Here is a 25,896-nt window from a genome sequence, read left to right as displayed (position 1 = left end):
TAATCTTCTCTACTCTGCTACACTTTTTTATGTTTTAATTGAATGTTCATAACAATCTCTGTTCTGGGTTTTGTTTTTTTTTTTTATGGATTTATTAGTTAGGATTGGCTAGTGCATTGGAGACACTATGTGGTCAGGCATTTGGAGCCAAGAAATTCCATATGTTGGGAATCTATATGCAGAGATCATGGATTGTTCTGTTTCTCTGCTTTGTTCTGCTTCTGCCCATGTACGTATTTGCTACTCCTGTTCTGAAATGGATGGGGCAACCCGAGGATGTGGCGGAGCAGTCGGGTATGGTGGCGCTCTGGCTCAAATTTTAAATTTTTTTTTGTACTTGAATCGGCCATGAAAGAGATTTATTAGGGTTTAAATCTGAAATCGATTAAGGGTTTTGGGTTATTTTGATTTGAAATTTGTTTAAGAAAAGAGATTTTTTCCTGAAATCAATTAGGGTTTGAACCTGAAATTGGGTTGTAGGAAGAAGAAGGAGGAGGAAGACAGTAAAAGGGTCACTTCACTACCCTTTAAGGGTAGTTTAGGCATTACAAAAAATTTAAACGATGACATCATCACTAAACTAACGGACAGGACTTACTTGAAAGAAACGGTAAACTGCAGGGGGTGTTCAAGTAATTGTTTCAAACGTTGGGGAGACTAAGTAATTAGGCCATAGTACAGGGGGTGTCCAAGTAATTTTCTCTTAGATTATTATTAACTGCTATTATACTATTAATCACTCAAGTACTATTATTAGAGGGGGTCAAACTGACGCTGTTAATTTACTAACTCATTTTTAATAATAATTATTATTAAATAATTAATGTATTAATGTATTATATTGATATTACTAAACAACAATGACAAGCTATTATTTGATGCAAGGGAACCTATGGGCCCAATTGATCATCATCGAGAAACTTGGGGTTTTGAACTGCAGCACACCCCCCCCCCCCCCACACACACACACAACAAAATAAAAACCTCAAGGTGTGAAAAAAGAGCTCACAATTCTGCTAAAATTCAATAACGTTCAAAACATATGAATAAATAATTAAGATTAAAGCCCTATACCATTCTTCTATGCCAATCCTGAATGGTACTTGACTCAATTTACAAAAATAGCACTAACTAAACTCCTATTCTAGGGACTGTTTTTCCATTACAGCAAATAACTTGAAAGATACAATAAAAGCTCACATCATCCCACCTAAATATGACTAAGCAGTTATTTACCAGAATAATATATAATATAAAAAATAATAGCTAGGAGGATTGTAGATTAACAATGTCCTAATCAAGTTGGGACTTTTCTAGACCATTTCCACCCCCATCGATTGTGATTCCCAAGACCAAACCTTGTCCACGATTGTAGAGAGAGAGGGAGAGAAGATATTGAGAAAGAGAAAATAGGAAGAGATATAATCCCGGATCTATTGGCATTGCTGCGGCTGCTGCTGCCTTCAAGATCTGATGCTTCCAGCTCTTCTCCATAAAACCAGATCTTGCTCCAAATGAAACCTGCCCAATCATATCCTCTTTCTTTGACCTTAATCTACCATTAAAATCAGAAAATCCATATTGAAGAACCAAATTACTATCGACCAGTGAGATGACGACATGTGGCAACATCTGGGATGATACAGACCAGGACTTCAGGTAACCGAGCCAACCCCTCAGATAATCCATCCAGCTCATCATACCACCTGTCAGATGCCACGCGACTTGAGCCGACCCCTCAGATCATCCATCCAGCTCATCATACCACTTGTCAAATGCTAGGGCGACCTGAGCCGACCCCTCAGATCATCCATCCAGCTCATCATACCACCTGTCAGATGCCAGGCCGACCCCACTGCCACCTCACACACAACTTCCACGTTCAGACCATTCAGCTAGGCAAATCCTAATTGAAAAAGGAACCTTCTCGAACAGCGAAGGACCTGCCTCCATGTGGACCAAGCTACCAGATGTCAAACACCAGTAAAATCTCCAAGGGACTCTCCACAACGGTCTACCAGCTTAGCTCTACTTCAGTCTATCATCTTAACCCTATAAATAGCGAAGCCTAGCTTAGGTAATGAAAAGGATTTCATTTCATTCTCAGTTCAGAGAATTATCTGTTGCAAGAGATCTAATTTAAGCATCGGAGACCGGCACTCTGCTGCTTAGCTCTGTTCTTCTGTGCAGGTTAGCTCAGCCTCAGGAGAACACCAGGACGGATCTTGCTCAACACATCTGCTGTATTTTCTCCATCAAAAAGACCATTCAGGTCATAAATCTGATCTACTTTGGTTCCCCTCTCTTGTTCTTGAACTGGAAAACCATTCTCTGTAAAAACTTTGAATATTCTGTCCTCCATTTACTGTTTTATAGTCAAGGTGCACAGCTTTAGTTGTGCACATAGGGTCTATTCCAATATCTATGACTATGTAAATAAGAGAGATGCATATAAACCCAAACTAAGACAAATAGCTCCCAGGTACGTACATTTTGCCCCTTCTCTGTGGCTCCCCCATCCTCTATCTACCCCCACCCTTTTTGTGATGTGTGCCCAGGTCACAAAGCCTTGTTTTGGGATTGCTATGGACCCACAAGACTAACAAAAAGCTCAAATTAAGAATATAGGGGCAATTTTGAAATTAACTTGAAATTTGGACCCAATAAGTGAAGATAAATAGGGTTAAGGACAAAACTGAAAGCAATCCCTTGGGTGGGGACACTTCCTGGAAATTATTGGTAAGCATGGGAAGTAATAGAAAAACTAAGGACCAGAGGGGAATTAATGTAAATTGGGATAATGGGGCTTAAGTTTATCGAAGGGAAGGTTGTCTTTTACCAATATCAGAAGAACGGCAAGGAGGATTGTCTTGAAGAAGAGATCTCCCTCACGAGAGATCAAATTGAACTGGAACTTTGGGGTTTGAATCGCAACTAAAGGTCCTCTAAAAATCAAGTACTAACAATACTAATGCAAAAGTTGACCTCGAACCAGGAAAAACAGTGGGAGATCAATTGCAGCCAGGATCAACACGACAAGGAACAGATTAAATAACTAAAACTCTCTTTTTTTCTATTGTTGTTTTCTATTACATATGAATGGAGAACATAAAGGATAAGAAGGAAGGAGAAGAAGACAAATAAGAGAAGAGAGAAGAGAAGGGGGGGTAGGGGAATGGCTCTCTCAGCCTGGGTCTCTCACCCACAGCTATCCCAACTGTTGAAACATGGAATTTCTCCCATAATCGATGGTAAGCTTGGCCACAAATTCTATTCTCCAATTCTGATCCTTCCTTAGAATAGGGGGCCTATTAATAGCTTAGGCAAGCTTACAAAATAGAAGGCAGAAAATAGAAACTAACTGAAAATAGAAAGTAGGAAATAGAAACTATTAAACCTAGCAACTAGTGACAATGACAACTTATTGAAAATAGAAACTAACTAGAATTAGAATCTACTAAGGCATTATATTTCAGCCTTCTAAACAAAAGGAAGGACACTAAAATAGAAACTAAATAAATTAGAAAGTAAACAAAATAAAAACTTAAGTGAATAATAACAAACTAAATCAGCAATAAAATCTGCCTTGTCTTGCTATCTGTAGTGGGCCCCTCAGAATCTCAAATATTTGCTTGGATTTCCTTCTCCATACAAGGCTTATGGACCCACAACACTGTTCATGTGAACAGTAACTTTATTTTTTTTGGGGAAGTCTGTTTTGTCTTGTTCTTCATGCTTCTCTCTGGGTTGGGGCTGCTTTAGGTGATGCTCCATCGAGCCAACAAAAACTTGCCACATCATCAGACCAGGCTGCCTCTCACAGCAGTCGAATCCACAACCTTGCTGTGCTGATTTTGGAGCTTGTTCCTGTGGGTGCATATGGACTTGTGATCTACATCAAATACCAAACAGTGGTTTGTTAAAGTATGCACCGTATGTACCATGGGGGTACATTAGTGTCCTTATCGTGGTATGTCTTGGTGGTAGACTTAGTTATTTATCTCCCAATTATTTCTAGTTAGAATGTAATTAGGAGTTTGTCTTGTACAGGTGCACTCTTAGAGTCCTACTAGGAGTATACTGTTTTTGATCTTTGGTAATTAATACATCCTAGGCAGACCATGATAGACTATTCTCTATCGTGCCCTGCAGTTTTCATATTCCTTCTCTTCCATTGTCTCACTCTTCATCTCTTTCCCACTTTCATCTTCAAGCTTTGTTCTGAACTGATTACTTGTTTGCATTGAGTTACATAGTTGAAATAGCAGAATAAAATCTCTGAAAGTGTGACTGGAGGGAGTACCATAACAGATAAGGAAGAAAGATCCCAGGAAAAAGAGGAGAATAACTAGAAGGAAGTAGAAGGGAAACTAGAGCTTACCTGAAGGGGGACTTGACTGGATCGAACAATGGGATAGGGAAGAGAAGAGAGAAAGGTGAACCCAATCAAACATTCACTACTCACAGCAGCACAAGTAAATCAAGATAACTATAGCCTGGGGTTTACAATTATATATATAGAAAAATAAGGACTCCTAAAAAAGAAACTACCAAGTACTAACAGACTCTTCTCAGACTAGGAAACTAACTCAAACAAGAAAACTAATAACTCAATCAAATCTACTATGTAAAAGAGATACAATATTATCTCCTAACACCTCCTTTGGACCAAAAAACCAGTTTTGGGACTGGTTTGTCTCATTCTGGGTTTCCAAATCAGGTCGTGCTGGTCCAACCATGATAGTGCTACTGCATCATTTTGTCTCCTTCCTATTCATCTTTTTCTTCCTTTTTTCTTGTTTCCCTCAAAGGGGCAAGTCTCATAGAGGAAGAATCTCCCTCTCCCAAGTATGTAGCACAATCATTGCCAAATCTGTGTCCAAGCAATTCATCAAGGGAGCGACAAGGTATGGGTAAGATAGTACAAAGTCCCAATCAGCACCTTTTTACAGTCAGTAAATTTCATTGGCATCCAAGATATAAGACAGCACTCCCTATTCAAAGGCCTGGACGAAGTTGCCAATCTATTTGCAAAGGATTAAGGGTAAGTGTTAACAGATTCACAATTAGAGTAATGCTTGGATAATCAATGTGATCAAACAAGCCTTGTATTTATAATATAAGAGATTACATCCTAATGTCCAAAATACCCCTAGCTTAGCCGACTTAACTAGGAAGTACATAAACATAAAAATACAACTATAAAAAGACCAGAATACCCCCACGGTATTCTGGTGTACATTATTCAACACTCCCCCTCAAGTTGGAGCAAATATGTCAATCATGCCCAACTTAACTAAGTTTGGATGAAATAGCTTTTCAGTCAATCCCTTGGTGAAAATATTAGCAATCTGATCAATAGACTTCACAAAGGGAACACAAACCAACCCTTCTTCTAAATTTTCCTTGATGAAATGCCTATCCACTTCAACATGCTTGGTGCGATCATGCTGTATCGGGTTATGTATAATGCTGATTGCAGCCTTGTTGTCACAAAACAACATCATAGGAAGATGAATAGGAATACCAAGGTCTTGTAGCAAGCCTTTCAGCCAAAGTAACTCACAAATGCCTTGTGCCATAGCACGAAATTCTGCTTCAGCACTAGAACGAGCCACCACATTCTGCTTCTTGCTACGCCAAGTGACAAGATTGTCACCAACAAAAGAACAATACCCAGAGATAGACTTGCGATCTGTAGAACCAGCCCAATCAACATCAGTATACGCCTCTATCCATAGGTGACCATGACAAGACAGGAGAATGACTTTTCCAGGAGCTGACTTCAAGTAGTGAAGAATACGAAGAACAACCTCCATATGAGAAGAGTAGGGATCATGCATAAACTGACTCACAATACTCACAGCAACAACAATGTCAGGACGTGTGTGAGAGAGATAAATCAACTTCCCCACTAGTCTTTGGTACCGGCCTTTATCAACAGGTTCACCCACCTTTTCTTTGAGACGAACATTAGCAGCCATAGGAGTATCTGAAGGGTAACATCCTAACAAACCAATTTCAACCAATAAATCCAGGACATACTTCCTTTGGGAGAGAAAGATGCCTTTAGAAGATATGCCAACCTCAATCCCAAGAAAGTACTATAGCTTTCCTAGATCTTTAAACTCAAACTCCTGCCCAAGAAAGGTCTTCAAACGGCTGATCTCATTACCATCCTTGCCAGTAATCACAATGTCATCAACATAGACTATAAGAACAGTGAGTTTTCCACCAACCCTCTTTATAAAGAGAGTGTAACCAGCATTACTCTGCTTATAGCCCACAGAAATCATGGCCTTGTGAAACTGGCCAAACCACGCTCGAGGCGACTGCTTCAACCCATAAAGTGCACGCTTCAATTTACACACTTTGCCTTGATTACTATCACAAGAAAACCCAGGTGGAATATCCATATACACCTCCTCACCAAGTTCTCCATTGAGGAAGGCATTCTTCACATCTAGCTGTTGTAGATCCCATCCAAGATTGACTGCACAAGATTACAAAACTCGAACAGTATTCAGCTTTGCAACAGGAGCAAAGGTCTCTTGGTAATCAATCCCATATGTCTGAGTGAAGCCCTTCGCGACCAGGCATGCTTTATATCGATCCACAATCCCATCAACCTTCTGTTTGACCACGAACACCCATTTACATCCCACTGATATTTTCCCTATAGGAAGAGCTACAAGATCCCAAGTATTATTTTTTTTAAATGCTGTCATTTCTTCCAATTTCCATCTCTATAAGCTTCCTGCCAATTTTTAGGAATGGAAACAGAAGAAGGAGAGGATACAAATGAAAAGGAGGAGAAAGTGAACTATAAGAACAAAACAAGAAATGGGATGAATGCACGGTTCAAAGGATGGAGAAAGTGAACTATAAGAAAAAATCAAAAAAAACAAGAAATGGGATGCTAGTTAGTTGTATTTGCCCAATTTCACCCAAAACCATTTCCAACATAAGAGAGAGGGATGAATTTCTTGTTCATCTCATTTTATGTAACAAATTAAGTGAACATTGATGTAATGTACATTTTATTTGAATGTTTTGATTGATGTGTGCTAATTAGAATGTTTTGATTGCTAATTTGCTATGTTTTACTAAATTATATATAGATTATGTTGTTTTAGACTTTTAGTACGACTCGTCGCCTACCAACCTATGGTCCAGTGAAACTCATATTTGGACTTGTTTTTGCAAATCGGGCATGCCATTGTGTTTAAATGGCACGAAATAGGCTGGATACCAAGTTTCGGACCCAAAATATGTGTCACCCACGAGTTGGGGTCGAGTCCAAAAAAAATTGCACCAACTCGCGAGATCTCGGCGAGATCTCGCTCGACTCGGTTTCGGCCTGCCGAGATGCCACCGAGACCGAGTTCTCGAACCTTGCAAGTACACTTGCGATGAGCAATAGGTAGGTCGGAAGAAGAAGTCTTACCAAGAGAAGAAGGATCTGGATCCTGAGTCGGCAACTAGATAGGTATTGGTGCTACAGTGGATTGAAGCTGCCTTTTTTTGGAACATCCTTTTTTATAGGTGATAATGTTGGAGTTGTCAATTATCTTCTGAAATTCACCAATGGTTCTCTGGACTGGAGTCAGCTCCCCCTGAATAGGAACATCACCACCATTATTTTCCATGATCTCCCCCTGTAACGGATTCCCTTCGGATGAAGGGGCAACAGCAAAAAGAGGCTGGGCATCAACCAAAGGAGGCTAGGCAGTAGCCAAAGGGAGCTGGGCAGCAGCTGAAGGAGATAAAAGAGGAGGAAACACATCTGCCTGAAGAGGTGGTGAAGAATAATATGGAAGGTTTTCCTGAAAAATGACATCCATACTGACCAGAGTACGACAGGAAGGGGGATGGTAACACTTATAACCTTTCTGGGTTGGAGAATAACCTAAAAAAATACATCGTAACCCACGGGGTTCAAGTTTGCCAGGATATTTTGTATCCCTAGCATAACACGCACAGCCAAACACTTTGGGGGAAACCACAAAGGAGGAATTCCCAAGTAAAATCTCAGTCGTACTACGGGAGTTAAGAACTCGAGAAGGCAACCGATTAATGAGATAGGCTGCAGTGAGAACAACATCCCCCCAATATTGGGATAGAACATTTCAAGCAAACATCAATGCTCTGACCACTTCTAATAAGTGGTGGTTCTTCCTTTTAGCCACACCATTTTGGGCTGGGGTATCGACACAACTAGTCTGGTGAATAATTTCATAATCAGAAAAATATTTTTGAAATTGAGATTCTTTATACCCGGTTCCATTATCACTTCTCAAAATTTTGAGAGTAGCCTTGAACTGAGTTTGGACCATTTTATGAAAATGCTGAAAACATGAAAAAACCTGATTTTTTGTATACATAAGATATACCCATGTGTTTCTAGAGTGACAGCCAATAAAGGAAACAAACCAACGATTACCAAAAAGAAAAGTTTTACGACTAGGGCCCCAAACATCAGAATGCACCAAATGAAAAAGTGAAGAACTCCGTTTATTTGAAATAGAATAAGTTGAACGTGTCTATTTGGTCAGAACACAAGCCTCACAAAAAAAAATCATCCTTATTACATGTTTTGACCAAAGTAGGAAATAAACGTGCTAAAATTCCTAATGGAGGGTGACCTAATCTAGAGTGTCATTGATAAAGTTCAGAAGAGACCAAAGAGTTCTGGTGTAGCGGAGAAGGTAATGGTGGTGGAGTAAGACGACCATCATCAAGCAAGTACAATCCACCGTGCACTTTACCCAATCCAATCGTCTTCCCAGAGACTAGTTCCTGAAAAACACAATGGGAAGGAAAAAAATGTTACTTTGTAGTTAAGATCACAAGTAATACTACTAATCGAAAGGAGGTTAGTAGTAAAATTAGGAATGTGCAAAACAAAAGACAAAGTAAGAGAGGAAGTACAGTTAATGATTCATTTTCCAAAGATGGAGGAAAGGGAACCATCAGCTACCTTGACTTTGTCTTTCCCAGATGTGGGAGAATAACGATGGAAAATGCTACAGGAACCAGTCATGTGATCTGTCATCTGTAGCTCCAGAATCTATGATCCAAGGGTGGGAAGCTACGGAAACACAATGACCACCAAATGAAATACTTGACCGGGCAAAGTTTGAACCTGAAGGAACAGAGGAATTGGCAAGAGCTGATGTAGTAGAAGCAGCAGCAGCAGCACCAGAAGACCTTAGCACATGTAGCAATGCTTGTAGATCATCCTGGGATAGACTAATGTCAGTTGCAGGGGCTGTGGTAACAGCCTCAGTGTGATGAGCCTTGTTCTTTGTTATTTTTTTTTTGGCAGTCCGTTTGGCTTCAAAGTCAGCCGGTTTTCCGTGAAGCTTTCAACATTTCTCTTTGGTGTGGTAAGGCTTGTGATAGTGCTCACAAGCAACAGTGCCTGTAGTAGAATCACCAAGAGAAAGATTTCCAACAGGTGTAGGAGTAGCCGAGGCAGTAGTCTGGAGGGCTGATCTGTCAGTAATAGGAGGGTGAAGCATAACAGCCCTACGGTTCTCTTCAGAGGAGACTAAAGCATGGGACTGTTCAAGTGTGGGAAAAGGGGAATGGCCCAACACTTGAACACGAACCTGGTCATACTCCACATTCAAACCAGCCAAAAAATCATAAACCCTGATTTTGTCCATATGCTTCTTATATGCATCAATATCAACAGCTGTAGTGGGGTGGAAATCAGAAAAATGGTCCAATTGCTGCCAGAGATTGCACAAGGTAGCATAACACTTGGAGACAGATAACTCCCCCTAAGTAGTATGAGTGGCCTTTTTCTGGAGTTCACACACTTGTGCATCATTACCGAGCTGTCCATATGTTTCCTTGCAAGCAGACCATATCTGATGGGTTGTATCAAGGAGATGAAAACCACTGGCAAGGTCTGATTGCATTGAGCCAATTAAATAAGACATGAGTGTACCATTATTGGAGATCCACCTATCCAGAAGATGACCAGGTGCAGTTGGCATAACAGTAGTACCATCAATGTGGCCAGTAAGCCCACTGCCAGCAATGGCAAAGTATGCAGAGTGAGACCATATCAGATAATTGCTCCCATCTAGTTTGATAGGATTAGGAAGAAGGTCACGATTGTCAGTCCTACCATACCCATCAGTAGCAGAAGTGCCAGTAGAAACTTCAGAGTCACCCATAATGCAGCAAAGAAACCCAAATTGCAGAGAAGGGTTGTTGTGATGAAAAACCAGTAAACACTTCAAGAGAAAGGCCAGAAATTGGTAGAGAGACCTTTGTAATGATGATAATAGGTGTTTCCAAAAATCAGTAGCAGCAGACAGTCCAATCCCCTAGATCGATTTTTTCAGGGTTTTGAAGAAAAAAAAAAAAAAAAAACCTGATTGTGGTAAGATCGATGTAGGGGAGAAATCTTCAAAAAAATCATTGGATGGGGCTGAAACTTAGTTCGAGTGTTGTTCTATAAGGGCTTGATCACTCCTCCAAAAATCAGCACCAATAGAAATCAGCATTCAGCAGCTCCAAGATCGATATTTGTCAAGGTTTTGAGAAAACCCTGTTTTTGAAAAAAAATCGATCAAAGGAGGTCTTCAATATGGTTTGAGATAGGAACTTATCCAAAAAAATCCTGCTGCAGTTCTTGATCTTCAATAAGGGAGATTGGTTCCTTGTAGTTGAGATGGAATCAATCCAAAAAACTTGAAGCTTCAAATATTGCAGCCAGGGTGCTTGGTCCTATCGATCAGAATTATTTATCATTGAAAGAGGTGATGGAGGGCAGCAGCTGGATCTATTGATCACCTCATCAGTGCTGCCCTATGATGAGAATGGAGAACAAAAGAAGAAAAAAGAGGAGAGGAGAGAAAGATCGAGAGAGAGAAGAGAAAGAAGAAGCTGAGAATAGAAGAGAGGAAGGACCCTAATTCGAAACCTGCTCTGATACCATGTTAACAGATTCAGAATTAGAGTAATGCTTGGATGATCAAAGTGATCAAACAAGCCTTGTATTTATAATATAAGAGATTACATCCTAATGTCCAAAATACCCCTAGCTTAGCCGACTTAACTAGGAAGTACATAGACATAAAAATACAACTGTAAAAGGACCAGAATACCCCCATGGTATTCTGGTGTACATTATTCAACAGTAAGAATCCTAGGGCAATAGTTTATCAACTGAAATAAAGTGGAAAATTCTCTTAGCTTCAGCAAGTCAACATAAGAAAAGATCACATAAAAAGTTATCACCATTTAGTTTGTATGCATTTTATAGGTCAGCAGCATGCTTTTCCAAAGGGGGTGTTTCTTTTTTATGTCTAAAGGTGTATAAATTTTGAAACATGTCTAAAGGTGTGTAACTTTTGAAACATAATTGTCCACTTTCCCATGACAAAAGCTCAAGACATTACACCATCCCATACATGTTTTCGCTACCATGGAGGAGGGGGCTGGAGATGGTAGATGAAGTTCAGGCATATTTAGATGGCAAGAACACTGTAGCATCTCTCAGTGTCAATAGTTTTGTATAACTTCCAAATTATAAATTCAGGGAATAAGTAGAAAACCCACAGAAATATTTGCCACAATGAACAAAGACATGGGGATGGTCTTCCTTCTTTTTGGATTTTAATTTTTCTTAAACCATACTCCTCAATACCCATATAAGAAACATTTTGGTGATTAAGCTATACCCTACTGCCTAGGCATGAAGTATATATAATATAGCAATGATAATATATGTATATAAAATGAGAAAACCAACATATAACAAAGAAAGTATAGATAAAATATAGCATATTATAGGCAAGTTATAAGTCACAAGGCTGCAAGGTAACGTCTAGGCAACACCTTGACAACTATGTGTATGGAAAGCTACGAAGAAATTGAGTAATTAAGACCCAAGAGAATATATCTTAAGCTTGTCTGTGATACTTACATTGACTTAGTAATAAGACTTAACCCCAATCCCAAATTAGTTATGTAAAGATGCTTTTAATTTCTATGAAATGATCCATGTGAGTACAGATACAATCTTCCAGTCTCAGTGTCACACTGTTATCCGAACTGTATTAACTTTTTAGTTCCCAAGGTTTTGCGTGTCAAGTTCCTTAACGTGTGCTTCAATGATTTTCTACTTGTTTTTGCATGATTTCATTTCATCTGACCAATAGGGATCGACCTAGTGCAAAAATAATAATGGTCAGTATTGTTAAGGGGGGGGGAGATCTTAATCAATTAAATAAAAGAGAAATTTACTGTTTCTTCCTCTGTACTTTCCATTATTACACTCGGACCCCCTCTGGGTGACAGTGTTAACCTCCTGTTAGTTATTGTTTGAAAAAGGCTATTTTACCCTTGCCTAGTGTTAGTTATAGGTTGGTTTAATATAAAAGGTGGGACCGACCACTTCTTCTTCTTCTTCAACCACCGTTGCACCCCATCACACCCTCCGCTGTGCACTCCACTGCCCCACCACCGCTGCAACCTCCGACCACCTCTGCGCAACTTGATGCAACCTCCAATAAAGGGAGGTAGCCACCCCCACCCCCTACTCTTATGTGATACAGATGAAACCCATAAGCCCAAACCGGAATTCTTCCATTCAGCAGGTGTTTCGTCCCCTGACCTTGCTCAGATCATCTTTCAAGATCCAGGGACCTTATTATGGAACTTAGAAAACCAAATAATTCCTTCATTCAAGTTCCTTAGGGGTCTGTCCTTCTCTCCAGTTCATCAACATTCATCTCTTCATCACTATAATCCTCCTCAACTGTGGCCTCTGGTTCACCTTCAAGGCCATTCTACTGGTGGAGCAGACATGAGATCAAGACTCCCGCAAAAACCCATTTCTTCAAAGATTCCCATCATCGCTGATCTACACTCGAACACACACACTAAATTTCTTGATTCTGACCGAATGGAAACCAACCTGAAGAGATGAAATTGCTTCATTTGTACTCTTACCAGTAGTCAAACCCATCAAATCATCCAATTGGGATTGTTTCTCAAATTGGTCTTGATCTGTAGAGATGGATGGGCTCGTGCCCGGGTCAGTGATGCTGATCGGATCCTCTAGCGAGACTCCCTCGTCTAATTGCTCTGAGGTCTCGAGTTGCTGCTTCTCAGAAGGTTCAAGCCTTCCAGAAGTTGATGCCGATGAATCAGCCGGCAGTGGCAGTGCAGGGAGGTAATGTTGATTTTGGATTCTCAGCAGGAAAGATGCCTGATCTTTTAGGAACTCTCACAACGCATCTATAAGCTCATCGGGGATCTTCTGAACACTTGGGTACTCCGAGGTACGCTCCACCCCCATATTCTTGCACAAGTTGTAAAATGCAGACAACTCCTCGAATTGCTTAGAGGCCTTAATGCAGGTCTGGAAGGCGTCAACGCAAGACTTGTACTACAAGTGAAATAAGCTATCGAGGAGAAGCGTGACGCCATCGCGATAGAGATCGAAGCTCTCCTGAACGATGGAGTAAAGAGAAATCTGCACTAGACAGTTAGACTTGGCAGCACTAGGTGATGGCTCGATCTAGCAGTTGCTGCCAGTAAGAGATGTGGTAGAGCAACATGGGGGGCTTCATGTCACACACGGGCTCATTGCTTCTACGGGCCCCATTGTTGGGTTCCTTGAAGACAGCCCTACGCTGGGGCTTACCCATGAGGAAGCACTCAAGGCACTCGTCCAGGTAGAGTGCGAAAGTGCAAACGTAAACGGTGTAGTCCTAAGGGCTTGAGTAGGAATTGTCACAGAAGCTGGAGAGATTAAGGATCTTAGGGCCTCCTTTCATGGCTTGAAGGACTTCATGTGGGAAGTAAGGATCTCCGTCTTGGAAGATTCGGAAGACCAGCATGAGAGACTTGAGTGCCATGATCCAGTTGCGTGTGCTGCCAATGCGCTTGGTAATGGCCTGCGAACAAGCAAGGCGGAGTTGCAGAGGGTGGAGATGGGAGGCAGGACCAGCAGCAGGGGTGAGGGCGGAGTTGCATGAAAGGGGTTGGAGGAAGAAGAAGAAGAAGAAAAAACCCTTTTTTATCCCAATGGTAAAAGGTCATGTTACACGCTACCAAGGTTATTTTGGGCATTAAAATTTTTTCTCTTTGGCCACGTCACGACTTAACAGATGTACACTAACAGACTGGGTCTAATTGTAATAGATCATACACTGTAGGGGAGGGGGAGTAATAATTGAAAATAGATGGGAGGAAAGTTTAATTAGGGGAAGGTACATGGGAGGAAACAGTAAATTTCTCTAAGTAAAAACTAGGATTTTGTACAAAAAACACTAAATAAACAATAAATATTAAAAATCTAATAAACTCTTTATAAGTACTTAATAGTCTCATTAAATTGAAACCAAAGTGGGCTTATGTGCTTAGTCATTCTTTTCAAAGCTTTTGATGACTCTGACAATTAGAACAGGCCAACTTCGTCTTACCGGGGATCATCCTCAAGTCGATCAGAAGGAAGAAGCAACATGAAATTGCGGAAATGACTGTAGGATATAGATCCTTCAGTATCAGCATTCAAAAAGCGCATCATGGCAACAGCATTATCTTCATTGGCTGGAAGTCCAGCATTTTTAAGGGACGTCAAGATTTCACTCTTTTGCAGTGTTCCAGACTTGGTCAAACATAGAGTGGTATAAGCCCGAAGAATGGTAGGTTCCTTCTGCTCCATCAAGGACAAAAATCGTTTCCAACCGAATGATTTTGAAAACAAGTGTCTTCTAGTGCGGCGCATAAATTCCCGAGCATATCTCCGAGGTAATCTTCTCTTTCTCGCGGCGATTTCAAGATCTTCTAGTGTTACCTGACCATCTCCATCCCTATCGAGCTCCTCAAAGAACCGCCTACCTGTAGACACATATAAGTAGTTAAAAAGACAGGAATAATCATCATGGTAAGTATCAGAGCTTCATTCCTAAACTTTTATACCGGGCCCACATAGAAAATAAAGGTTACCAATCAAATGAATGAAGAAGCAACAGGAGAACAGGCTCTAAACAAGTAGAGGTATTAGATAAACAATAACAACTAGATAATGAAAATGTCATAGCAGAGCTAAATTTATATTAATAACCTTGGTGCGAATAAAATCTAGATATGATTACGCCACAGATGATCAATTGTAATACAGCAACGACAAAAAGTTCTAAAAGACACAAACTCTGAAACACTGCCTTGTAAAAGTATGCAAATTGACCTTGAAAAGCAGATACTAAAATGTTTTTAACACAAAGAAGTAACATCCATATAAACACCAACATTTCAGGCTGGGCTAAATTCCCAACATTTAAGCTCTGTCAAATCCTAGAGTGATGCAAAATTATTCATAACTACAATGAATGCAACAGCTGTCCCAGGACACTTAAAAATAATTCAATAAAATGGACAATTTGATGCAAACTTCTCAATTTTGTGAATGGCAGTTAGCTCAAATTGAAGTTGATGAAAGCATATCAAAACTCAAACTCACTAAGCAATACCCAAATATCATTGTTCTGCTCTATTTAGTTCATATCTCCTGTTAACTCATAAGCATTCATGTCTATACTTGCCTCACTGGTGAACTAGTTTGCCCTTCTATCCTTCTTTCATCTCCTGATCTCGCATTTAAATTATTAAAGCATCTATAATGATCTAGGTCTCTATTATTTGAACCTAAAGAGAGGAAAAGGGAGACAAAACTGTGAATTTTGGAGAGCAAAGTGAGCCAGATTACATGCATTTTTTGGGGGAGCGGTAAGTGGGAATGTGAATGAGAGTCTGCGTGTTTGTCTGCAAATGCATGTGTGTCTGATTAACACATCCATGATATCGAACACAATATAGACATTAATCAACACAGATTTAAGTTGTTTATTGAATATTCTTCAATATAATGGCTGTTACTGACTTTAATTGTTTCAACATTCTTATCATCTTAACAGAAGTTTTGCTGTCAAGTAAACTTCATAAAATTTAAATAGCAATAAATCAGTCGCTTAGCAATTATATATCAACCCAATTTTCATCCTTCCTAATAGGCCACAAATAAATCAAATATTTTGTACTCTAAAATTAAGTTGTTCAGTTCTCCATTTATCAATGTTAACTTGATTTAAGCTATGCATTATCAAGTTTCTTCTTCATTGGTACCATAAATGGAATGGATTTTTTAATGCTGCAATATTAGTTGCCTGTCCTATTAATGCCAATGTTGTAGCTTTATTGTGTTTAAAAACAACTCTGTTTCTGACCTTCTACGATTAACTCCAGTTATGTTCTTCTGACAAGCATTTGCATCTTTGAATCTGAGTTCTTGTTCATTCATGAACTTATTCTTGTAGGCGATCAATTTATCACTAACATGTATTACGTAAATGCTTGATTAACATCTAAGAATCATATATATAATTTTAGTATGGCATAACATAGTGTGAACTATATGTAGTAATGCAGGGATACAGTATAGTACAGCAAAGATACCACAGTCCTGTGTTCAAAACCTTGTTAGCCCCCATAAACCAAATTTAAGCATTGAGAAAGAAGTACATATAATAGCTTAAGATAAGATAGTAAGTGAACTAGATGTCATACAGTAGCTAGTAGGTACTAATGACCCATTGTCAAAGTTATGCCATCAAACTATAACTTATCGGCTACCAAGGTACTTAAGGATTACGGTACATACCTTCAGATTCCGTATATCTGAAGAAATCCTGCACAGAGAATAACTTTTTCTTGTCAGGATGGTCTTTAGAGGACTTCCCTAACTGAGGGAGAAGCTCAATCAGTTCTGTCAACGAAACGGTAGAAAGAGTGGACCGCAAGCGCTCAACATTTGACAATGGAATATTGAGCAACCCATTTGCAAGCTTCTGAGGTGAACTGCTTTCTGTTTCTTCACTATTACCAGCAGAGACACCATCGTCACCCTCTACTTTGACAGAAGAGGTTACTCCCACAAGAGTTGGTGACACACCTCCAACTCTTGCAAACCTCAAGTTCCCAAGAAAGTAATTGACATCTGCCTTTTTCCCTCTCAGTATATCTGAAACTACCCCAAAGTGATCACATGTAGGCAAAGGAGAAGAGGAAATTTCAGTTTGAGCAGAACTCTCATGACATGTTTGCTGGTTATCCTTGTCAAATTTCTGAAGATTTTGGGTGAACTGGTCAAATATTAGACCAATAAGGAGTTCCAACGAAAAACTGTCTCCTTCCTTACATGTTGTGCCCTTGTTCTGAAATGATCCAGTATATTGACCACATTCCCTCTGTTTCAGTTTAGATTCAACCTTCGATGACGCTGACTCTTTGCATGAATCTGAACAATAGTTCTCTTGAGCACACTGTTTCGGGAAACGTTTCCTTCCGTTTTTGAATGGGCTTGGAAATGCCTGAAGAAAACTGTCAAGCAACAAAGACCAGGTAACAGCAAACTGCAAGCAATTAGTACAAGAGACCTTCTCTCCAACTAATTCCTTCCCTTTGGACCCTTTCTTCGGAAGCTCGGGCTTGCGGTCATTGGCTCCAGAGTTAGGAAAAAACGTACCCAAAAACGTCTTGATCGGAAATTTTATCGACACGTTTTTCTTTCTGTCATCAACAACAACATCATCCTCGCACTGTTTCTTCTTCAGAGAAGAGTTCCTCTTACTGTTCTCGGCAGCAAAATCTGGTTTCGCGAACAGTTCGAGATTATCGGCCCCAGTTCCTGGACCCGCCCAGCACGATTCTAGATCTTTCGCAGCGCGACGAATACCAGATTCAAATGGCGAAAAAGCACCCTTAACAGCGTGAAGGGAATTAAAGAAAGATTCTATAGGGTCATTATTCCCAGACACCATTACTAATACGATATAAAGCAGCTCAAGATTCAATTCCGCAAATCAAATATACAGAGAAAGCACTATTTGCATTGATTAACAGACTCAAAACATCATGCGAAATGAATATAGCTCAAGGAATAAACGATTCACCCGCCGGAGATCCTCCCGATCAATAAGCGAACTAGATCTGTTAAAAGAAGCAGTGGAAACAATCCTGTTCTGAAATTACAAAACCCTAACAGTAAAAGGCATTCGGCATCCTAAACAAAGTCCATCGTCGGCGAGAGTCGGAAATGTTCTCCATCGAACAAAATCTTTAAAAACTGATTTGAGCTGAAGGTTTAGCAGAGTAGAGATTAACTGATTCCATTTCTCTTATCCAAGTTTAGAGGATTTTAATCCAGTAGAAACCTGCAAAATTTTTTAAGATATCTACGACTTTCAGCGTTGAAATTCCGCTTAATTTGGCGGGGAGAGCACAGGGAGAGAGAAATCAATGAAGACGACGAAGACAAGATGCACAGAAAAGAAAAAGAATAATTTCTAATAATAAAAAAATAATGGGGTTCATATATTTTTATTTTTTATTATATTTAATCTACGGATAACGAACGGATAAAAGCTGACGCAGGGGCCTAGTAGGATGGATGACATTGGGCTTAAGTAAATTTAGGGTAAGAGATCTCTACTTGGTCACATGGCTTCTACACAAGCGATTGAGTCAATGGAGGAACAAACCTAGACATCTATTCAGGGGTAGAAGCATCATTTCATGGTGTCCTGTGAGAGGGTGTTGAAAACACCACCCAATAGAGATTTTTTCCCATAAATTTAACTATTGAGTACCAAAAATCATAAATTTAACTATTGAGTACCAAAAACCAAAAAAGAAGTTGCGGTTCCTGTAATTATGGAAACACCCCTAGATCATATTGAATGTCTATATAGCTAAGGGGAAGTAGTTTTCTATCTGGGAGTGTGGCCTACACCAGCACTCCCATCTGTTTATATTTCTCCTTCTCAAAATAAGGGGGTAGGTGTGTCTTTTCACATGGGGAGGAGAGAGATACACTCATGGGAATGTTGCTGGAGGCTACACTCTCGGACAGAGTTCTTTTTCCTATATCTGACTGTGTTTATTGAAAAGAAATTAAATTGCGAAATAATCTAGAAAAGAGATTGTGATTAAGGTTTTAATTAGTGCATGGTTTTGTCACCGGATTGCTGCTAATAACGATATCAATATTGATATGAATCAACTGTATCGATCAAGTATCAATATCAACCACGGTTAATACCGTATGGATCAGCCGGTTGATACCTAAAACTATGGAAAGGGAAGAGAGGTTTCCTATGACCCCAAAATAGGAAATAACAGCAATGAGAGGGCGGGAAATGGATTGGTTCAGTAGGGAAATTACTATCACTCCCTTATATTTTCTAATTCCCCCCCCCCCCCTCTTAAAGTAAATTTTCACTTCTCTTTCTCTCTTTATAATTCATAATTTCTGGATGACCCCTCACTTCTCGAGCTCCCTCCGTCGGACCAACTCAACCCTGCCACTACCCCCACAACTCCACCTCCAACCCTACCCCACTCCTCTGTGATCACATCCGCCCTCTCTGCGCTCTACATCTCCACCCCTGCCCCGCCCTCTGCACCTCTCCTCCCTGCCTCTTCCTCTATTAACAGAAGAAGTTAGTTGAGGTATTAGTTGTACCACCAATTTTCACTATTTTAGAACCAAAGCAAAATCCACGTTGAGCAAGTGACATAACTACATAAGAGAGCACACCAATAGGAATGATGGAAGGATTTAAAAAATAAGGGGCATAAAAGTCATTTCATATGAGTAGGAGAGATTTTAGAAGACCAATGCCAATCCTTCTCCCTTAGATAAATTATACTACAATTTCCTACATTGCCTCCTTCACACCTCCTCCCCCACAAATTGGAAATAAATTGACATCGTTTTAAATGGATTAGTTGTGCTATAGGTTGGTCCGCAGTTTGCAAAACAAGTCCTTGAGATTGAGAATGGTTCTCGTATGATAACCTGATCCGAACTCCCTCTATTTCTGTCATTCTCATGTGAAATAACGTGGTTGTCTTTCAATATATGATATCATTTTATTGCACCTAATTTGTGCACTCCTCTATGTTGCTTCTTTAAAGAACCCTCTCTTTTTCTTTAAATTATAAATATGTATGTTGGGTTATGTTTGGAAACCAAGAAAAGAAAAAAAAAAGAAAGGCAAAAGTTTCATGCACGGCCATGCATGCTTGTATGGTCATGTCTCCTTTTACAATAGAGGATCGAAATGACCATATCCCCCTTTTGACGCATCATAAACCTTATGCGGCCGTGCATAAAAAATGTTTGAGAGAGAAAGACATAAAAATCTATTATTATCTCATAATGATTTTTGTCTTATTATATTTAATTATTTATTTTTCCTTTCCCGGTTTCCAAACATATAGCCTGCAGTGCATCGTGAAATTAAAAAGTTTCCCTGCAATCAATCCTTGAATTCCTTTCCAGTTTACCCCACCCAAAAAGAGGGGAAATCAGAAGGTGCAGCTTGAGCGGGCTGGGCCGGCTTTTTTCCCTACCCAACCCGGCCTGGCCAAATCTTAGGCTTTGATATATCAAGTAAAGCCCCAGCAAGCCCAGCCCATCCTATCCAGGCTTAGCTCAGCCTGGCAGGGCCCAAGATGTCCATTGTTAAATCTGAAGAAGAAATTAATAAATAAAACATGGGAGAATTTTCTCTGTGCCGTAGCGCAGCTGCACCCAGGCACATGGGCAGCCTGTGCAGGGGGCAGGATGGTCATTGCACCCACCTCCAATGTGCTTGGGCGCAGGCTGCGTTGCAGCACAGAGAACAGCGCCCCATAAAACATAGAGAGGTGATTGAACTCATATATGGAGAAAGGCAATCAATAAGCTTCTCAACCACAACATCCTAGCAACGTTTAACGTACTTGCATATAGATTGGTTTTGGGTGGGGCTGAACCCATGCTCCAACCTTGAGCTCGGATTTTCCAATCCTAGTCCAGCCCATGGGCTGAAAATTCAAATTAAAGTCCAAACATATGTGGTTGGGCCTTTGAAGGCTCTATGGCTTGAAGCTATGTCTTCAAACCTGGATGGGTCGAGAGTTGAGACCAATATCGTGACTTTAGATCCAAGAATGGCTGTGGCTGGGTTGATTGAGGTAGTCCAGGACTTGGAGGACTCAAAATTCAGATCAACCTAAATGTGTGTTGATCAGGGCTTGATGAATCGGAATTGGATTAGCAGAATTGGCGCCCCGATTTCGATTTCGATTATGCTTCTAGACAATCTGAATGGTACAACATCCAATTTTAAAGTGATTTATGACTGATTTTAGGATTTTCTTGACTGATTTTGGCTGATCCAGAACCCAATTGGATCGAATTCTGCAGCAACTGATTCCGGTCCCGATTCCAATCTCTTGAACCCAGTGTATGACTATAACCTACTAAATACAACTCAAATAGGTTCCAAGAAAGAAAAAATTTAAAAAGTGGTGGACGTCACTAGGTGTGTTAAAAATTGGTCTGCACCAGTAGACTGGACGTGAATCGATTGATTGAAGTACGAGACTGGCCCGACTGATTAATAATCAAACATTCCCGGTGCAAGATAGTGGTCCGACAAGGACTGATTGATAACTGGTCATTTATATTCCGATTAGCCCATTTATCCTGATTATAGTTTGTTTATGGCCTATTAAGGGCCTAAAGCGCAGTGTAATATATATCTCATGGGTATTGATAGTGATAATGATTCTTGCAGTAATAGTGATGATGAATTAGATAGTTAACTCTTATAATGAGTTTTAAAATTATTGTGAGAAGTTGATCGTGAAATTGAAAAAATGTTCATTAATATTGAACAATAGTAGAAGCTTAAAAGATGAAAAATATTACTCTTAAAGAAAAGTTGGAGCATTCTGTTGAGAAGGAGAAGTCCTCAGTTCAGGATTGTCTCCAAAGAGCCCAGCACCCAGGGCACACCCAGGGGGTATCCAGCGGCTGAGCAGTGCCATACATATCTCGGTGCACGCCTAGGGATATGTGTGGTACAGCACAACGGCTGGCAGCACCCTGAGCATGCTGGGCTCCCTGGAGACGAGCTAAATTCAAAATCCTCACCACCCCCTGTTGAAAATACATATTCTAAAAAAGATCTTGAGGTACCAACCAAATAGAGATCTGTATCTTATATGAAGGTGAATGATACCAGGTATGAGCCTATTAAATATTCTTTGTCACATACATAAAACCGAACTAAACAGGATTGAACGACCGTTGACACCCCCAGGACCCTACCTATAAGGTTGCCATAATCTAACTAAGGAAATGGTAATCAGCTGGAACATCTCAAGAGTCGGGAAATATGAGTATAAGGAATGAAAACATGACAAGGAAAGAAGAAAGAAGCATGATGCAAAAAAGCTAAAGATTGAGCACAAGTGAAGCAAGAATATATACATTTTAAGTACAAAACAAATTAATCATTCTTAAGAACGAAGCAAAAAAGCTAAAGAACGAGCACAAATGAAGCAAGAATATATACATTTTAGGTGCAATACAAACCATTCTTAAGAAGGAAGCAGAAAAGCTAAAGAATGAGCACAAATGAAGCAAGAATATATACAAACCTTCATTTAAGGTTGTCAATTTGGAATCAAAACTGAAATCGCAACCGAAACTAGCCATTTAAAGCCAAACTGAATTAAGGGGGGGGGAAAAAAGAAGAAGCAATTTTGGTGTTTGGTTTTGCAAAAATGAAATTTAATTTGGTTCGGTTTTAAAAAGTTAAGTCCGGCAATTTGGACCAAACCAATTAAGGCATGTCAGAAAAACAAAAAACAAATAAACCTAATTGAAAACCATATACGAACCGAATAGGTTGAATCAAAATTCCAAATCGCATAAGAGGAGTCTAATTATTAATTTTTTTTTTATTACTATTGGATTCTTTCCTTTTTCCCTTGGTACAAGATTTGGAATCGTGCGTTTTTTTTTTCTCCCTAGAGGGGAGCTTCACTTTGCGTAGGTGAAGGAAAACTTTTCTCCAGAGTCTCTATTGCTTGTTTTTCATTTGCAAGCTTTTGCTAATTAAGCTTTCTCACTTCCGTCACCAGCTCTATTGCTCTGTTTTTCTTGATTCAGATTCAGATTTTAGGCAACTCATTTATCTGATCTGATCTGAACTGAATTACTCGATCACCACAATGGCAGTTACCGACATATTGTCAGTTGTTGTTGGACCTATTACTGAATTGGTCAAGTCTCTGATCCCTCCCTGTTGGCGCCATCTTGGTTATCTTGTTCACTACAAGAGAAACATTAATGAGCTTCGAGAGCAAATGGATAAACTTGAAAAACTGAGAACAGATGTTGGGCGATCTATGGATGTCGCTCGAGGACGAGGACAAGTGATCAAAGAAATGGTAAGAAGTTGGTTAGATAGAGTTGATGCCAGACAGAGAGAAGTAAGAAGTTGGTTAGATGGAGTTGATGCCGCCACAGTACTACTACTTCAAGAGAACAAGGGATGTTGCTTCCAATGGGACTGTGGCTGTGCTCATTATCGTGTGGGCAAAGAAACAAAAAGGACGACCACCGATGTAGTCATTAATCTCCTAAAGGAAGCTGGCCAATTTGATGGCTCTGTGTCAATTCCTCCTCCACCTCCTCCTGGCATAGAATCCATGCCGTCAATGCTTGATTTCCAAGCTTTTGAGCCCACCAAGTTGGCGATGAAGCAAATTATGGAGGCATTGGGGGACAAGAAGCTCAACTTCATCGGAGTTTATGGAATGGGCGGGGTCGATAAGACGACCTTGATGAATGAATTGGCAAAGAAACTGATAAACAAATGGTTCTTTGATCGGGTTGTGATGGTCACCGTGTCTCGAAACGTTATTTTGAAGAAGATTCAAGATGATATTGTGGAGAACTTGGGGTTCAAATTCGAGGAAGCGAATGAATCAAAGAGCAAGACGTTTATTGGCGAGAATTGAGCAAGAGGAACGAATCCTCCTAATCTTGGACGATCTATGGGAACCACTCACATTAACCGATATTGGAATTCTCTATGGAGGCAGAGTGATTGGTGGCAACGATGGAAGAAGATGCAATTGCAGCGTCATTATCACAACAAGATTCTTAGAAGTGTGCAATCAAATGAACACCCAATACAATGTTGAAGTGAAGGAATTAGAGGAAGCAGATGCATGGAAGCTATTTGGAATGAGCGTAGGTGGTGATCGACTGGACTCCTCAGAGCTGCATGAGGTGGCTAGGGAAGTTGTTAAAGAATGTGGGGGTTTGTCGGTGGCACTTGTTACGGTTGGAAAGGCACTACGAAATAAGGATCGGACCGTATGGGTTGATGCACTCACCCAACTGAGGATGTCAATCCCATCGAGAATTCCAGGTATTCAAAAACAAGTATTCTCCATAAAATTGAGTTATGATTATCTTGAAAGCGAGGAAACACGGCATTGCTTCTTGCTTTGTTGTTTATTTCCAGAAGACTTTCTTATTTCTAAGGATGATTTGCTTCCTTATGTGTGGGCTGAGGGTATATTTGAAGCAATTGAAAACATGAATGAAGCCAGAAATAGGTTGCATACGGTGTTGGACACACTTAAGCGGTCAAGCTTGTTGTTAAATGTTGATGATGATAGTAGATTCGAATGTGTTAGAATGCATGATATCGTTCGAGATGTGGCCATTTGGATTGCATCACATGAAGACCAACATGGCTTTGTTGTAAAAGTTGGAAGTGGACTGAAGGAGTGGCCAAATATATTGAACTTAAGAAATTGCAAGCGACTCTCGCTAATGCAAAATGAAATCAATAAGCTCCCCGAAGAGATGGGTTGCTCCCAACTCAGGACCATATCATTACGAGATAATCGATCTCTGAGGGAAATCCCTGATGGATGTTTTAAGGGTATGAAATCACTTAAAGTTCTAGATCTCCGAAATACAAATATTGTTTCAATACCATCATCATTCTCATGGTTAACGGAGCAGCTTCGAGTGTTACATCTAAATGTGGTCAAGTCTTCTTTAAATTTGTCATTGGTTTGGAGTATGAAGAAACTTGAAATACTCGACCTAAGTGGCTCCAACATAAAGATTTTGCCACAAGAAATAGGGGGATTGACAAATCTAAAGTCCTTGGATTTGTCAAGAAACTCTAGGTTGATTATTCCCCCAAAAGTCTTGTCCAGGTTATCTTGCTTAGAAGAACTCCACGTATTGGAAAGCTTTGATGAGTGGGAGGTCGATGAAGGATAAAAAAAAAGATGGTACTAGTAAGGCTTGTTTGTCTGAGGTGGCTTCCTTGACTCATTTGACAAGGGTTGAATTAGTGGTATCAAACATAGAATGCTTCATGAGTTCCAACACCACCATCTCATTGCAATTGGGGGCACAAAACTTGACCCATTTTTATATTAGGTGCTCATTCAATCCAACGCAGGTGAAATATGCAAGAAGCAGATATATTATCCCCATTGAAGGTAATTATGAAGCTACGATGTTATTTTGGGAAATAAAAATCCCTAATAAACTTTGCAATTGGACTAAGGTGTTGTTGGGACGAACAGAGCGGCTAATTCTGGATGAGTGCCATGGTCCAAAGTCCATTTATCCACAACTTAGTGGAGGGGGGAGTGGTCTAAACAACTTGCGATATCTCAAAGTTATATCATGCGATATCTCAAAGTTATATCATGCGAGGATGTGGAGCATATTTTGATTGCTGATCATCATCATCATCATCATCAGGTAGAAGAAGGGGATGTCCCGGCCCCTATACTCGCATTCAACAGGTTGGAAAAATTATGGTTGAATGACTTATAGAACTTGAGGAAAATTTGCCATGGAACTTTTCAAAAGGGGACCCTGGAGAACCTAAGGAGACTATATATTGTGAGATGTTCCAATTTGAAGCACATCTTTCAAATGAGTATAGCTCAGGGTCTCCCACAATTAGAAGAAATTTCAATTGG

The 25,896-nt window shown here is 40.0% G+C and overlaps 3 protein-coding genes and 1 long non-coding RNA gene across 4 annotated transcripts in view; 3 read left to right on the top strand and 1 right to left on the bottom strand.

The window, feature by feature from the left end:
• The window catches only part of LOC122652129 (mitochondrial substrate carrier family protein C-like), a 36,768-nt gene extending 18,751 nt beyond the window's left edge, over positions 1-18,017 (bottom strand). The window contains exons 1-2 of the mRNA XM_043845801.1: positions 16,691-18,017; positions 14,454-14,871 (exon numbers count right to left, since the gene is read on the bottom strand). Coding sequence (XP_043701736.1) covers positions 14,454-14,871; positions 16,691-17,849 — 1,577 coding nt within the window. The 5' untranslated portion in view covers positions 17,850-18,017. The remainder of the gene's footprint in view (positions 1-14,453; positions 14,872-16,690) is intronic.
• Positions 1,291-18,232, top strand: LOC122652133. Its single transcript, XR_006331560.1, has 3 exons — positions 1,291-1,301; positions 10,049-10,058; positions 18,035-18,232. It is a non-coding gene; the product is annotated as an uncharacterized LOC122652133 (long non-coding RNA).
• A 4,868-nt stretch (positions 18,233-23,100) lies between these two features.
• LOC122649560 (putative disease resistance protein At4g10780) lies at positions 23,101-23,892 on the top strand. Its single transcript, XM_043842757.1, has one exon. It carries the CDS (start codon positions 23,101-23,103, stop codon positions 23,890-23,892), a length of 792 nt encoding a protein of 263 aa, XP_043698692.1.
• Positions 23,893-24,055: 163 nt separating this feature from the next.
• On the top strand, positions 24,056-25,180 carry LOC122649555 (disease resistance protein At4g27190-like). The gene has a single exon (XM_043842750.1). The coding sequence runs from the start codon at positions 24,056-24,058 to the stop codon at positions 25,178-25,180; it is 1,125 nt and encodes a 374-aa protein (XP_043698685.1).
• Positions 25,181-25,896: the final 716 nt, after the last annotated feature.

This window comes from Telopea speciosissima, chromosome 2, assembly GCF_018873765.1.
Source record: "Telopea speciosissima isolate NSW1024214 ecotype Mountain lineage chromosome 2, Tspe_v1, whole genome shotgun sequence".
Lineage (NCBI taxonomy): Eukaryota > Viridiplantae > Streptophyta > Magnoliopsida > Proteales > Proteaceae > Telopea > Telopea speciosissima.
The sequence above is the reverse complement of the archived record's forward strand: the minus strand, read 5'-3'. Positions and strand labels throughout refer to the sequence as shown.